Source organism: Hippocampus bargibanti, linkage group LG15 (genome assembly GCF_051943395.1).
Source record: "Hippocampus bargibanti isolate YZ-2025 linkage group LG15, ASM5194339v1, whole genome shotgun sequence".
Taxonomy (NCBI): Eukaryota; Metazoa; Chordata; class Actinopteri; order Syngnathiformes; family Syngnathidae; genus Hippocampus; species Hippocampus bargibanti.
In genome coordinates this window covers 3,391,625-3,407,097 of record NC_142748.1, presented here as the reverse complement: position 1 = coordinate 3,407,097, position 15,473 = coordinate 3,391,625, and the positions used below count along the sequence as shown (strand labels likewise).

Below are 15,473 nucleotides of genomic sequence, written 5' to 3'. Positions count from 1 at the left end.
TTTAGGGTTACATAAACATTCAATTGAGCCTAAGAAATGTTAGACTCTCCTAAATTTCCTAAATTATATGGGTCTGGAGTTATGTGAGGTTGAAGTGGGGGCAGCTGCACAAAAAGGCAAATGCTGCCCCCTTCGTGGGATGGAAAAACATTGCCAGAGTTTTGACCGGAGCTTGATCTGCACCCCCTGGGAAGAAAAACCAAAACCCGAACAAATTCGGGAGTGGCGCTCCATGTCATGATTTTCAATTCCCGAATAAATTCGGGAATGGCAGTCAATGAGTTAAAATCGGACAGATCCCTTAGCCTGGTGTGAGTGTGATAGAGTGCAAAAAAACTGTTTTATGAACTGTCATCATATTTACACTGTCATATTTTTTAGAATTTAACAAATTGATGCATATTATTCTTAAAAACTTAAGGCAACCCAGTATCATGCCTCGCAATTCCAATGATCAGAGTTGCTGCTCTTCCTGCTTAGGTTTTTTCTCATATGACAAAAACATGCTATCTTGGTTGAGATTGTAAATCTACAGTTGCAAGTGTTACAGACCAATTCGAATTTCAGTAATGAGAGGAAATTCAATTTCCACCTTGCTGTTAGCATAGCTGTGGTAAATACCCAATGAAATCACATTTTACATGCACTCAACCTATAATACTGACCTAATGCTAAGCTAATACTTATTATTTTGTCATTGCCCACAGAGGGTGCTCAGATCAACAACGTGGGACCTGCGTCAAACGTGGCCCAACAACACCCGTATCCTGCCCTGGGCCAGCTGGCTCATGTCTATGAACATCAACAACAGCAGCAACAACAACAGCAACAACAACAGCAACAACAGCTACAGCAACTACACATGCAGCAGCAGCAGCAGCAGCAGCAGCAAAACAAGGATTTCAACAAATACGCCTCCCTGAAGGCTGTGGGTGAGTGGCAATCACTAACACCTTTTTTTTAGTTCGTTTGTTTTGATGAGAAGGTTTCTTCAGCCGTCATCTGTACTTCTTTGAAGGCGTCGGATGTTTCGCTTCTTATCCAAGAGGCTTCGTCAGCAAACAAAAATTTGCTGGTAGGCTTGGCCCTATATATATATATATATATATATATCACTACTGTCCAGGCATGGCGGTGCCAGACTCTGCTATGATAGGTCCCTGCTCTCAGGTTGGGGGGAGGAGAGGACGATTCCCTGAAGCTACACTGATTACTCTATTGTCCTGACTGATTACTTATATTGACTGATTTGATTGCCCCATTTGCCCTGGCATCATCTCATCAGCATCACTAAGCCTATGTTGCCTAAGAACTCTATTGTAAAAACGATCCAAATTAAACCTCACCCGACTATGGCGATTTAGTGAAGGGTTTTGCTGTTTTATGAAAATAGCTTCTTTTACTCCCATTTCAAACCATCAATTTTATATATGGCCAAAACTACCAGTAAATGTTAGTTCGCTGACGAATACTCTTGGATAAGAAGCGAAACATCCGACACCTTCAAAGAAATACAGATGACGGCTGAATAAACCTTCTCATCGATGGACCACTCCTGTATGACTGAGAGCTTACACAGACGTTTGTTTGTTTTGTCACAGTTTTATAAGGCAACATCATCACTGTAGTATTACGGTCCTGCAATATGTTACAGTAAAGTCTCGTTATATGGATATTCAAGGGAGTCCGAAAAAATATCGATATAACCGGGACTATCGATATATCCGACCCTGTTTGCATGTAATTTTCTCCGTGCGTGCATAGAAATAGTATCGATATAACCGGGACTATCGATATATCCGATATCGATATAACGAGACTTTACTGTATTTGCTAGGAGATGATCATCTGTCATCCTGAATCCCTTGTTAGCACATTGATAGTACACACAGATGTTTGCTTTGCAATTTAAGAAAAAAATGCCCAAAAAAAACGCCTGTGTTATTATTTCAATCAAGATTCGAATATGTTTCGGGACACTGACCCAATAAAGCAAAAGATCAACAACTAAGCAAATATTCCAACATGTGAGACTGAAGTCCAGAAGATTCATTCAGATAAGTTTGATTGCAAGCTTACAGAAATCATACACAATTTTTTCATATGCCATCAAACAGATCTTTTATCCATTTTGACATTCAGATCATCTCTCCGCCGTTTGCTGACTTTCTCCACCGATTGCCCTCACTCCCGCTCTCATCCGCTCACCTGGTTTGACCGCTTTCCAGCGTGATTCATATTTTAATCGCTCACTTCTCTTGAAAGCGAGGCGATGGCTTTAAGTATAGCGTTAAGAGGCCTTAGCCGTTGTTCCATTAGAAATAATGACATTGGAGCAATGTATTATCCGACTTTGTCAGAATTGGTTGGATTTAGCAAAATTAATCCCGTTTGACTTTGTTCCACAATATGGTTTCAGATTTATCACTAGTGTGATTTGAGTTTCCCTATTTAGCTCACTGCTTTAAAGGACAACCGACGCCTCCGGACAATTTGTGTCCATAATATGTAAAATCACTTCAAATGACTTCTACTGAGCGTATTTTACAAAGATTCCATGACATATAGCTATATTTTACGTTTTAAGACTCGCGCTGAATATTCAGGAAGTCTTGTTTTCGAGTTGATGATGATGCGTGACGTGACGTCACGTCTGGAACGCCCCTGACCGAGAAAGCAACACACAATGTATTTTGGGTACGGAGCTTGGGCACCATCTTGTGCATTTTCTGGGACGCTACATTGATACGGGAGGACTTCTTTAATCGATTGCAAACATTTATGCTTTCCTCTTCAGAACAATTTGAATCATATTCACAACTGGATGATTAACAAAAAAGCAACTGACGTCATGAGGTCATTTTGAAGTAGTTTTGGGACACTTTAACTCATTTTTATCTGTGTTTTGCATTTGACTAAAAATATCAGCCTGCATGTTTTAGGTATTTTAGGTGCTATAAAACGTTTTTCTGATGTCAGTTAGGAAATAAAAAATGGTGTTGGCTGTCCTTTAAACAATGCGTATGCTGAAATAGTAGCATGACCGCCCATGTCTTACGTGCCGTCTTCTGTTATATTATTTTGTTTTAGGTTCACTGCATCTTGTTCCAGCTGTAATAATTGTGAAAGAGATCTCCCACTGGTGTCAAACGAATTTGGGGAAACCATTTGAATATTTAATTTCATCCACACGTTACATCTAGAGCGCACAATGAATTAATGAATAAGTAGTTCTCAAATCTGAAGTCAAGATTAATGACTCTTATTGGTGTTTACATACAGCAATTTGACATTTTGGTTCGGACTTTAGCAAGCATCATGGAATTTGCCAAATTTGATTTGCGTTTGCGGGCCGAATAAAATCATGTGGAGTGCCAGATTTGCCCCTTGAGCCTTGACTTTGACACCTATGCGATATACTGTATAAATAAAACTGGATTTTATTATTCTATGCTTTTAAAATAAAATTAATAAAAAAAAATGATGACAAAACATGTCTCTATAAAGACATGGATGGAGAAATGCGCTAAACATAAAAATTCCGAAAGTACACCTCAGTCTCAGCTACATCCAAAAAAAACACGTCACAATTTGCGAGGTAGTGATGGTGGTGGACCCCGGAAAAGTAGGCAGGAAGGAGGAGCTGGGTGTATTTGACAAATTGCATTTAAATAAAGTCAGCAGGAGTAAAATCTAAAACATCAAAGTCATCAAAACAGAAACGTCCAAAGTAGCAAACAAAACCAAGAGTAAAAATATGACAAGATGACCCGGCACTGAATGCTAGTGCCGAGAGTCCTTTTTAACTGCCACTGATTAAAATGACCAACACCCACACAAATAAGACATGCAACTGGGAATGATTTTCAAATGATTTTCTGCTAGTCTTAGACAGACAGGTTGCTGATACTCAAGTAGCAGGGGACAGTCCTTTGTATGCAGTGATGGTCCTCCCCCTAAGTGCTCTATTGATAAAGTTGTGTATATATGATGATATTGATACCCGCACTTTGCTTTACAACATCACATACAGTCTGCTATTCACATTTGACAAAAAACACCCACTGGGGAACCGCACAGACAAGCAGTCCTGCAAACTCGAGCCCCTTCCGCGGCATTATTACTCTCTTTGTAACTTTCATTTCCTTTCACCTTTCCCAACTGCCCTTTACCACCCACCTTCCCTTGGTCTCCTTTTCAGTATATTGGCTTTATCGTCTGCATCACACCATCTCCCCCCTCGATTCTTCTCTTACCTCTCTCTCTCTCTCTCTTTACCACCACCATATTGAATCCACCACGATCCGTATCACCGCTTGATGAATTATCAGCCAGCTAATCTCCAGCTTTGCTTTCTTATAGTGGTTCATCTCAGTTTCTAAGCATGCAGCGGCAACGTTAAAGCTGTCTACCGTCCACCTGAGTTACAAATGTTTGACAGGTGGAATTCAAAGAGGTTCTTGTCAAGAAAGCTGATTCTATTTGACAAACTGAATCTGTACATACCAGGTGCAACATGGTGGGTGAAAGGGACACACGAAATGACATTAGTAGAGCTAATCTTGAGCAGAATGATGAATTCTTACTTTGTCCATTCTTTCTTAGTCCATATTCATTTTCTCTGAACAAAAAAACCCTCAAAATCAGACTCCCTTTTTTGCCTTTGAATGTGTCTGCTACTTTTCCTGTTGTACACCTGATAAGCAGCACTCTTGTCAATCAATAGTCATCTCATTTCCTCCCCTGTGTATCTATATAAGACTGCAGCATTGAATCCCTCTCAGTGAGGTAAACACACACACACACATACACACACTACTCTTTCAATGGTTTTGTGAGGTCCGGATAACTCCAGATAAGGAGTGAGGACCACCGTTGCTGACAAGTTTAGAAAAGAACGAGTGTTACATTTGAACACTAAATGTCACCCCATTTCCCACTTTAACTTCTTTAAAAACAAATAACTAAAAAGTGGACTTGAAACTGGAACACCAGCAGGAGTGAGGTTTCTGAATGAGTACATTCAAAGTCCTCACCACTGTGGTGAATTTGGTTAAAATATTGTTTTACTTTTTGCGATATGAACCTTTTCCTCTCATTAACCATGCACACACACACACACACACACACACACACACACACACACACACACACACACACACACACACACACACACACACACACACACACACACACACACACACACACACACACACACAGTGAGTAAAAAGTGTGTATATCCAAGTGGAATGGAAATACACACCCCAAAAAATAATTTTGGGTGAATTTGTGAGGACCTCTCTGAAACCTTAACAGATATATCGACCCTCTAGAAGCCTTTAGAATGAATACCTGCACAAAGGTCCTCACTTGTCAAAAATGTCCTCACTACGTATGGTATACAATGTTAGTTGTCCTCACAAGACTAGTCATACAAACACACACACACACACAGAACTACAAAGCATAAACTGAATATTGTGGGCTTGATAGAGTTCAGGTGCCCCCTGCAAGTACCAATCACCAATTATATACTTTCCAATCTTGATGCATCCGTTCCTGCGTCCCCTTTCAAGCCCACCAAGCCTTACACACTGGTAGAGAATAAGAAGTTATCATATTTAGAAGTTTCATGCTGTTATATGCTTAATCAACACGTGTGACTCGAATACACAATTTAAGCACAGACAACCTGGCGTCAATCTGAGGGCAACAGACACATTTTGTTAAACTGTCATCTTCATCTAGGAGATCTGGCCTTGGACAGAATTTAGGACTGGGGAAACTCCTTTATCATAGGAATAATTTACGACTTGAAACTCCTTCACAGGAAGAGCTCCTTAGCCAGGTTACAAATTTATCAGGCCACTATGTTTTACGAAAGTGTCACTTTAATTTGCATATACTCTCAATAAATTGCTTGGCAGAGGGCTGCAGAATTCAGGCGTCTGTCATGAATGGCTACGTCTCCTGCCGGCAGTAAAAAGACAATCTTTCAGGGTTCGAGTCTTTGTCCACAGGTTCCGATCGAACATCTCTGACACACAGAGACATAGTGCAAGATCAGATACCCCCCCCCCCAAAGTGATCCATAGAGCAAAGCGGCTGTAATTAAAAATATGAGCATTTGTTTCATCCAGATGCAGCACAACTCTCCCTGGCGTTGTACTAATGAAAATAGGATTAACATATTGTCACAAAGAGAAGATTTTTGTTCTTCCTCTGCAGATGTAACGTCCATTTATAATGTCCACTTCCTGTGGGGATAATTACTAGCCGACAAGAGAGCCATCGCTGTTCCATGGCTCAAGCCAAATATTCAAAAGGCACAATCTCAGAGGGCTCTTGATAGCATGACAATGAACACACACACACACACACACACACACACACACACACACACACACACACACACACACACACACACACACACACACACACACACACACACACACACGACTTCACAAGGGGAAACAATTCAAATAGACAAGAACCAGACGCAATATTACAGGGTGTCCTCGAGGTTACAAATGGTCCACAGTGAACTACTTTGTGCATAAGCACAAAAATATGTCAGCACTAAAAGGCATGCTCGGTGATTGCCCAATTAGTTTTGCTTCCATTTGTTTTGAACTCATTCACTGCCATTCGCAAATTCGGGAATTGAAAATATGACGCAGAGTGCCATTCCTGAATTAGTTCGGTTTTGTTTTTTCTTGAGAGCCGATACATTTTTTCTTGGGTGCCGATAAAGTGCTGGCCAGACCTCGGTAATGTTTTTTTCCCTTCCACAAGAGGGTAGCATTTCTATTTTTTCCATCTTAGTTCTAGTTTCAGCTGTTGTTAAAGTGCTATATAAACCAATATGTATGTATTGCATAGTATTATGGACAGACACCCTTATTTCAAGCTCCTGACCCATATAATTTAGGAAATACTTTTTTTTCTGACGAAAGAAGAGTGTCTAAGCTTTCTTGCGCTGTATTGAATGTTTATGTACGCTGGAAAGCGTTAATTCTTAAATTATATGGGTCTGGAGTTATATGAGCATGAAATGAGGGCAGCTGTACAAAATACCATACAATACATACATATTGATTTATATAGCGGTTTAACAGCAGCTGAAGCTGGTACAAAGCGTTAATATGGACAAAAGGGAAATGCATCCCCCTTGTGGAAAGGAAAAAAAAACATTAACATATGCCATGGTCAGCGCTTTATCGGCACCCAAGCCTGAAAAAAACAAAACCCGAACAAATTCGGGAATGGCGCTCAACGTCATATGTTTAATTCCCGAATACAGTTGTGAATGGCAGTAAATGAGTTAATAAAGCAGTGCACTAATACCATTTGGAAAGTCAGTTCAGAAATAGTATGACTGATAGACATAAAAAAATAGATGTGTAATTCTATTGAAACTAGATGAATAAAAAAAATCCATGCTGAGAACTGAAGAGGAAATCGGCCATTCGGGGGTCATTCCGCAGCTCATCCAAAACGAGTCTCAATCAGAAGCAGGTATCCTTTGCAAATGGATGCCATAACATTGCCAATTGTTTCCTCCATTTGGCCTAGCATGGCGTCCCAGTTGGATGATTATTTTGGGGGGATGAAAGAGACAGTGCGAATAACCATTTATCACAGCTGTCATTTTTCAAATTATTAACGCTGACGTCTACGGTGGGGTTCTTTTATTTTTCTATTTTCCATCCCCACCCGTCACGCATATTTTTTTGGAGTCTCAACACGACACCAACCTTTTGTGGACAGAGGTATGTCGAACCCACTGTGCGTAACGGCGACATATTCCGTTTCCTGTCATGTACACCCCTGGATATGTGCACCGTTGCGCTGACTGCCGGCCAATTGATTCACCTGTCGCCTGAGCAAGTTTGATTCCCCCTGCGGGCAGCCATTCGTGCAGTGTCTCAGAGCGAGACACCGCCTCGCCCCCACCCAGTCTTCCCCACCTCACCCCCATTTCCGGATTTTCGCTCCCTCACCTCTCGTATCGCTTCACAGGGCTTGCTCACTTGTCTCTACTCTAGTTGACTCTCACAGTGATAAAGTCGATTTATAGTAGTGAAAACTCGGCGAGTGGCTTAACTTTATCTGCAAGGGTACAGAGGAGTAATGAATGCACTGTGAACATGGATACGATGGAAAACATTTCAAACTGATAAGACGCACTAGCTCAGCAACTATGAGCAACACAGATGAGTAAACGTGGGCCATTAAAGCAAGAACTGTCAATGGAACTTCATACCATGGCAGACGTAATCCTCATTTAACTTTGTATACTTTTTACCCACCCTGCAATCACACGATTGTTCTCAGTAAAACTTGTGCAATATTTACCAGTAAAAAAATAACAGCAAAATTTCCCTCTCTTGCATTGTTATTAAAAGTGAGCTTCTTACGTGGAAATAGATGAAAAATAAAATAGCCACTTGGTTGCGACAACGATTCCTAGAGTAACAATTGCACCCAAAGTCAGACTGCACAGATTATGAATCAGAATACAGTTAGAATTATAGTTAAAATGTTCATATTGGACAGACATAAAACAATCAAATTAACTCTTTAACTGTCAGAAAATGTGCAAAAATGTGTCCACTGCAGAGCCAGGATTTTTGGAATTTTCACTCAAATTGCAGGACCCAGAAAATATTGAGTTTTAGGACTAGATAAACATTCAATTCATCGCGAAGAAACCTAACTCTTTCTTTGATAAAAAAAAAGTTCATTTCTAAGTTATGTGGGTCTGGAGTTATCTGAGCTTGAAATGGGGGCGGCTGTACACAATACAATACATACATATTGATTTATATAGCTGAAGCTATAACAAAGGACTAACATGGGAAAAGGGCAAATGCTGCCCCCTTGTGGAAGGGAAAGACATTGGCAGAGGTCTGACCAGCACTTTATCGGCACCCCCTGCAAGAAAAAACAAAACCCGAACAAATTCGGGAATGGCGCTCCATGTCATGCTTTTCAATTCCCAAATAAATTTGTTCATGGCAGTGAATGAGACAACCTCGGTTTTTGAACATCTCATCAAATTCGGTTTTCAATCAAAAAAAATGTCATTTTTTTAATGATGTGAAAAAGTTAAAAAGTGCTTTAAAATCTTCATTTTCTAGACATGGAACAGATATTTTTTTTACATTGATTATAATGAAAGTACTGCTTTGGTTTTTGAACAAATCGGTTTTTGAACAGGTTTCTGGAACGGATTGTGGTAGAAAAGCAAATTATCACTGTAATTACATCATGTTAAGTAGAATATATTGAGGTAAATTATATTTGGTATATTTAATTCAGATACAGTCCATGACAGAAGGCATTGTGCAAATGGCAGTGAATGTGTTAAAAAACAATAACTAAGGTGGTAAATGACAGCAAATGAATGATGATTTTACAATTAACTGAATAAAAATTCATGCAAAACAGAGAGTCTCCCTAATCTGTCCCATTATTTTGTCTCCATCTCCTGACAGCCTCCAAGTACAACAGTGATATGTACAACAAGCGCAGGCTGATGGCGGAGCTACCGACAAAAGGCGGTCTTCCGCTCCAACCCATGGGCAATTCCCGACCCACCATGGCCAGCATGTCATCGATGAACACCAACCAGATTGCTTCGAACCCCATGGCTTCCCACTCCATGAACCACATGACCTCCATGACTGCGATGACATCGATGACACCCATGACTGCAATGACGCCTATGACCTCCCTCGCCCCAATGACTTCTATGACTCCAATGACCTCATTGGGGCCATTGACCCCAGAGCCAGTGGCAACCTATGTTACCGAAATGCCCAGAATCACCTCCGTGTCAACCCTCCCAACAGACCGACGCAGCGTTGGAGTCACATCGTTGAAGCCAAATGGCCCGAAACCTAAGAGCAACCACGGGCACGTCACCCACGGCTCCCACAGTGCCCTCACTCACCTCCACAGCCACAGTAGCAAGCCACTAGGACTGGGGACTACCTCCTTGGCACACATGGGAGGTACTATGCCAGGGGGCACATCCCTCGGAATATCCAGGGTCGCAGAGACCCCTATGGGATCCAGCTTTGCCACAATGGGTCGACCATTGGCGTACAGTTCTAATACCATCTCGTCTGGGCATGTGGGGTTAAGGGGCTGGGATGGGACAGAGACAGTGGGCCGAAGGAAGACCTACGGCCACAAGAGGCCTCAGTGTACGGTGCTGGAGCCCAACCAGCTCCATGGTACTCGAGGTCACAGCCACAGCCAACATTTCCTCCCTACGCAGCCCTACTTTGTCACCAACAGCAAGACAGAAGTGACTGTGTGAGACGCGATATGAGGACCATGTGTAAAGAATGCATGTGAAATGGTGACAAGTAATACCGACACTGGAGTTGGCCAAAAACTGCGGGTCTGTTCGTTTGTGTAATGAAGCTAAAGGTTATGATACTGGTTAAAGTTTCTACACAGTTTGTGATGCGATAGTGACATCAAGTCCGATCGATCACTTTTGACATATAAAGAGTCCATTACTGAGATCACTGATGGGGGGGTTGTAGTCTGTCAAACGTTCGTGGTGAAGTTGGCGACATCACCAACCAAAACGGTAACAATGAAGCGGATCTATCAAGTTGTATCTTACAGCTCGCACAGTAAACGGAGTCCTGTCAAGGAAGCAATACAGGGTATCCGATGACAGCACACGGCGCGTTGCCAAGTTACTAGTGTCACAAACACGATTAAAATTTAACATTCCAGTGTCTCACGATGAGAATCTCTCGATGGGTTCAGAACTGACATGACAAAGGGCTCTGGGTTGTATTCAGAGCAGGTTTTGTATTGATGGTGTTCAGAAGCCTTGTCATAAGTTTCACAGCTGAAAGGTCACCCTTCTCAAACAAATCCAGCTCGGATCATGTTGGGATCAGAAGTAGGTTGCATGAAGACGGCTGGCCCAGAGATGGGACGGTCAAAGCAGTAATCTGGATGCTGCTGCAGCATCTTTCTTTCATAATCATATTCAAGTGCACATACAAGTCTTCACAAACACATGAAGGTATAAGACCGGGGCCAACATTGTAGAAATGTCCGTCACTTGGCTTCGTGAACTCCTTTACTGCTTTGTTTTGCTGATGTGATCTGTGCATCTTTGTTACATATTGAATTAAAGGACAACAGACACCTCCGGACAAGTTGTGTCCATGATTTGTAAAATCACTTCAAATGACTTCTACTGAGCGTATTTTACAAAGATTCCACAGCATGTGGCTATATTTTACGCTGTAAGACTCGCGCTGAATATTCAGGAAGTCTTGTTCTCGAGTTGATGACGATGCCTGACGTGACGTCACGTGTGGAACGCCCCTGACCGTGAAAGTGACACACAATGCATTTTGGGTACTTTGTTTGGTCTTAAAACTTCGTGTTGATCCATGTTGATGGCGAAATTAGAAGGAAAACACATAAATAACGCGATGGTGAATCGTTGTGTGTTGAACCAAGACTACTATTTCATACTAGTTGACACAAATTCCCAGCAGACAAATCAGGGCGCCATCTTGTGCATTTTCTGGGACGCTACATTGGAGTCTTGACGGCTTGAATTGAGACGGAAGGACTTTTTTAATTGATCGCAAACATTTATGCTTTCCACTTCAGAACTGTTTGAATCATATTCATAACTGGATGAATAACAAGAAAGCATATTCTCAGAATCTGAAGCCATTGTTTCGATTCTAGAGCAAGGCAAGACGTCTTAGCGTGACGTCACAAACTAGGGGGCGGGACCTTCTGAAACTGCATCTCTGAGGTCATTTTGAAGTAGTTTTGGGACACTAACTCATTTTTATTGGTGTTTGGCATTTGACTAAAAATATCAGCCTGCGTGTTTTGGGTATTTTTGATGCTACAAAATGTTTTTCTGATGTTAGTTAAGAAACAAAAAAGGTGTCGGTTGTCCTTTAAATCTCAAGTGGAATCCAAGTTTATTCAAAATGGTCAGAATGGGGCTATAACTAAACTCAGACTGGACATACCGTACTTCAGAGATGTTAAGAAAAATGCAGTATCTGTTTTTTTGAATAATTTCAACAGCTCCCTTTCAGAATAAAACAAACTGGACAATGAGTCAAGATAATTTATAAGGAAATAGTAATTTCCTTGTTTCCTTTTGTGGAACGATTGAGGAATCTGAGTTTGATTTCACCCCACAATCTACTTGAATATATTTAGGGAATCCAATCTGGATTATTTGACCTAAACACAAAAATAAAATCCATGCCTGAATTAAAAAAAAAAAAAAATAGGTCAGGTCGTTTGAGTGCCTCTCACATACATTTGACATTCACTAATATCTTCACCTCATAATTAAAACACTTCAACTATAAGACTCCATTTTTTTTGTGGGCATTCCAAGGGATGACGGTTAAACAACAGTATATTTAAAATGATGAATGTGCTGGTCGTGCATGGTTTACTATGATGCATGACACGTTTATTTAACACACATGTACACAAAAGCAGAATATTAAAATGCCAAAATTAGCACGAGCCTCGCCTTTGTGTGAGAGTTTCGAAAATCCTCATGAGACTCACCATTTAAGCATATTTGGATCTCGCTGAAGATTACAGCTGGAAATTTCCTAATTTTCACTAACAAGAGTCATTTTAATCTCATTCTCCTTAACCGCCTCAAATCTTCGATTCAGGATATTGTGAGAAATAACGTAACAGAAGGCCAATGTTTGTATTTGATATAATCTCAACCAAACCTCATCCACCGCGCCAGAAATGTAGAAAAATGAATCCGCTTGCCAACTTCCTTTGCGTTACCATGAAAGCTCATCCGGTTTTGGCAGACGCGGCCACTTGAATATGAGTGAAGCGGGTAGAGTGCTGCAAGCAAGTGATTAAAAAAAAAAAAATATATATATATATATATATATATATATATATATATATATATTTTTTTTATATATATATATATATATATATATATATATATATATATATATACATAAAATAATGCATCTTTTACTATAATAAAAAAACACCAAAAACCGTAGTTGGGAATCTAACATAACTGTTGACAAATGTGAAGTGCATCAATGAAGCAACTTCAATTATAGATGAAATTTGAAAAAAAAGGGGCGGGGCAAGTATAAGGAGCACGCTGAACACAAAAACGTAGCAAAAATGATCCAAGTGAAAAGAATTTTTTTCAAATAATAATTATGCGACATTGTTCTAACATTATGACTTGAGTGTTGACTGTGATTATTTCCTCTCATAGAATGTTATCATTTTTAATGTTTTTTTTTCCCTTATTTTATAATTTATCGCTATTTTTGATCATTGGATTTGCTCTCTTGTCAATCTTTTTCTCGTAAAAAAAAATGACAATTTTCATTTTTATTTTAGGTTTTGCTTTATTCATAAAATAGCTTTTCTATTCTCATAGTGAAGTGTTTTCTTATTTGTTTGTAGTTTAACTTGTTTGTAGTGTGTATATATTAATTTCCAAATACAGTAACATCCAACTTACGACCGGCTCGACTTATGACCACCCGTACTTACGACCACCAGAGCCTATTTTTAACATTTTAAGAGGGGGAGTTTGCGAGTCATTTAGCCTCCGAGTCTCTATTCAACATTTTGAATGGATTTCGACTTAAGACCATTTTGACTTATGACATTTTGGTCGGAACGGAACTCGGTCATAAATCGGATGTTACCTGTAAAGCGAATCCCCCCCGACTCCCCCACCCAAAGGGGCTCACATAATAACGTGTGAGAAAAAAATAAATAAATAACAAATGGCAGCAGTTTTATGACAGAAAGTGAACTATAAAGTCTCTGTACAGTAGTGACTCTTAAGGGCTCAAACAACGTTAAGTCAGCAGATTTTTTTTAACGACATCTTATTTTATTTTATGATGAAAAAATTAAATTCTCCCCCAGCCCCATAACATTATATGGAGGGGGGTTGTCAACAATGTTTACAGGTTTGTATAGCATCCATCTGTACAGTATGTGAATTGTTTTCACTTTAGCACATGACAAAAAAGGTTTTTTGGGGGGTGTGGGGGGTGCTCCTGCAATGTTCTTCATATGGATTGTTGGCAAAGAGCTGGCTAAAAAAAAGGATCAGTTATTGACCCCCTGCCATGTCCACAATCGGGGGATTTCCCCTCACTGCAGCAGAATCAATAAGCTATTTGTGGGATGATTTCTATTCACTAGCAAGCTAATGTTTTTATTTTTTTTCAAAGAACAAACTAATTGGCTCATTTTGCATGCTCGCCGTGGACACAAAACCAAAATATAGTGATACCTTGGCTTACGAACTTAATTGGTTCCCAGACAGAGTGTGCAAGGTGAAAAGTGTGTATCCCAAAAAATAATTTCCCAAAGGAAACCATTAAAATGAGAATAATCCGTTCCCAGGTCCCCATTAAACATACTTTTCTACTTTCTAATTTTCAAGGCCTGAAAACTACTCCACAAAATATACCTTATTTTATGTATAATAAATGTGCTATGGTATTATAATTTAAGATATACATCGCACTGTGTGATAAAGTCGTTTTATTCACCTTTGTGATGGTCGATGGCTTGATGGAATGGAGTGGCCGGTTTCATCAGCATTAAAGACTTGATGAGGAACATAGCCTTCTTCTTTCACCATCTTGAGGAATAATCCTTGGATGTGCTTTCTCTGCGGTAATTTTACCTTGTTCCTCATCAAGTGCGTTCTGTTTCGTTGGGTTGATAGCTTTTTGCATCAAGTGTACAGATGGCTCGTGCGGGTTATTTGTGGAGCCTGATTGATGGGATATTTTAACCTTCCAGTCTACACTCTGATTTTGACAAAAAACAAAGTTGAAACGAGTCCAAATTTCAGTTTTCTCACCATTTCACTTTTTGTTTCAAGCTCTGTCTTCTCACTTGATTGTGTGTGTGTGTGTGTGTGTGTATATGTTCTCACTCTCTGTAGTCTGCCTGTCTCTTTAATGTTTAACACCCCCCCCCACACTACTGCGTTCTTGACCAATCACGTGGCTTTAAACGAAGACTGGGGGCGGGGAATAGAGGACTGTTGGGGTAAAACAGTCGGACACCATTTTCTTGTTAGGAGAACGGGCCCGTTCACGAACGACACATCACTCATTGTGGCAGCTCTGTGTGTATCCCGAAAAATAGTTCGTATGCCAAGGTAAAATTTTCATAAATGTAACGTTTGTAAACCAAAAAGTTGGTAAGCCAAGGGCTTCGTAAACCGAGGTATCACTGTATACACAATTCAATTTGATATTTATGATCTCCAGAGAAGTTCGTGGTATTTATGCATATGTGTATATGAATCCAAAAATGGCCCCGACACTGCATTTCCACGTTGCTAGTCGAGCATATTTTCTACGGTAAAAGTCCATCTCCCACTGGATATGCACCGTGATGCCCTGTTGTCCTCT

General features: G+C 40.3%; 2 protein-coding genes across 4 annotated transcripts in view; one reads left to right on the top strand and one right to left on the bottom strand.

The window, feature by feature from the left end:
* Positions 1–12,905, top strand: part of shisa9a (shisa family member 9a) — a 57,184-nt gene extending 44,279 nt beyond the window's left edge. Inside the window, exons 3-4 of the mRNA XM_089016089.1 lie at positions 708–932; positions 9,501–12,905. Of these exons, the coding sequence (XP_088872215.1) occupies positions 708–932; positions 9,501–10,330 (1,055 nt within the window). The 3' untranslated portion in view covers positions 10,331–12,905. The remainder of the gene's footprint in view (positions 1–707; positions 933–9,500) is intronic.
* snx29 (sorting nexin 29) overlaps positions 1–15,473 on the bottom strand; it is a 212,765-nt gene that overhangs the window by 34,236 nt on the left and 163,056 nt on the right. The gene's annotated exons all lie outside the window — the stretch shown is intronic.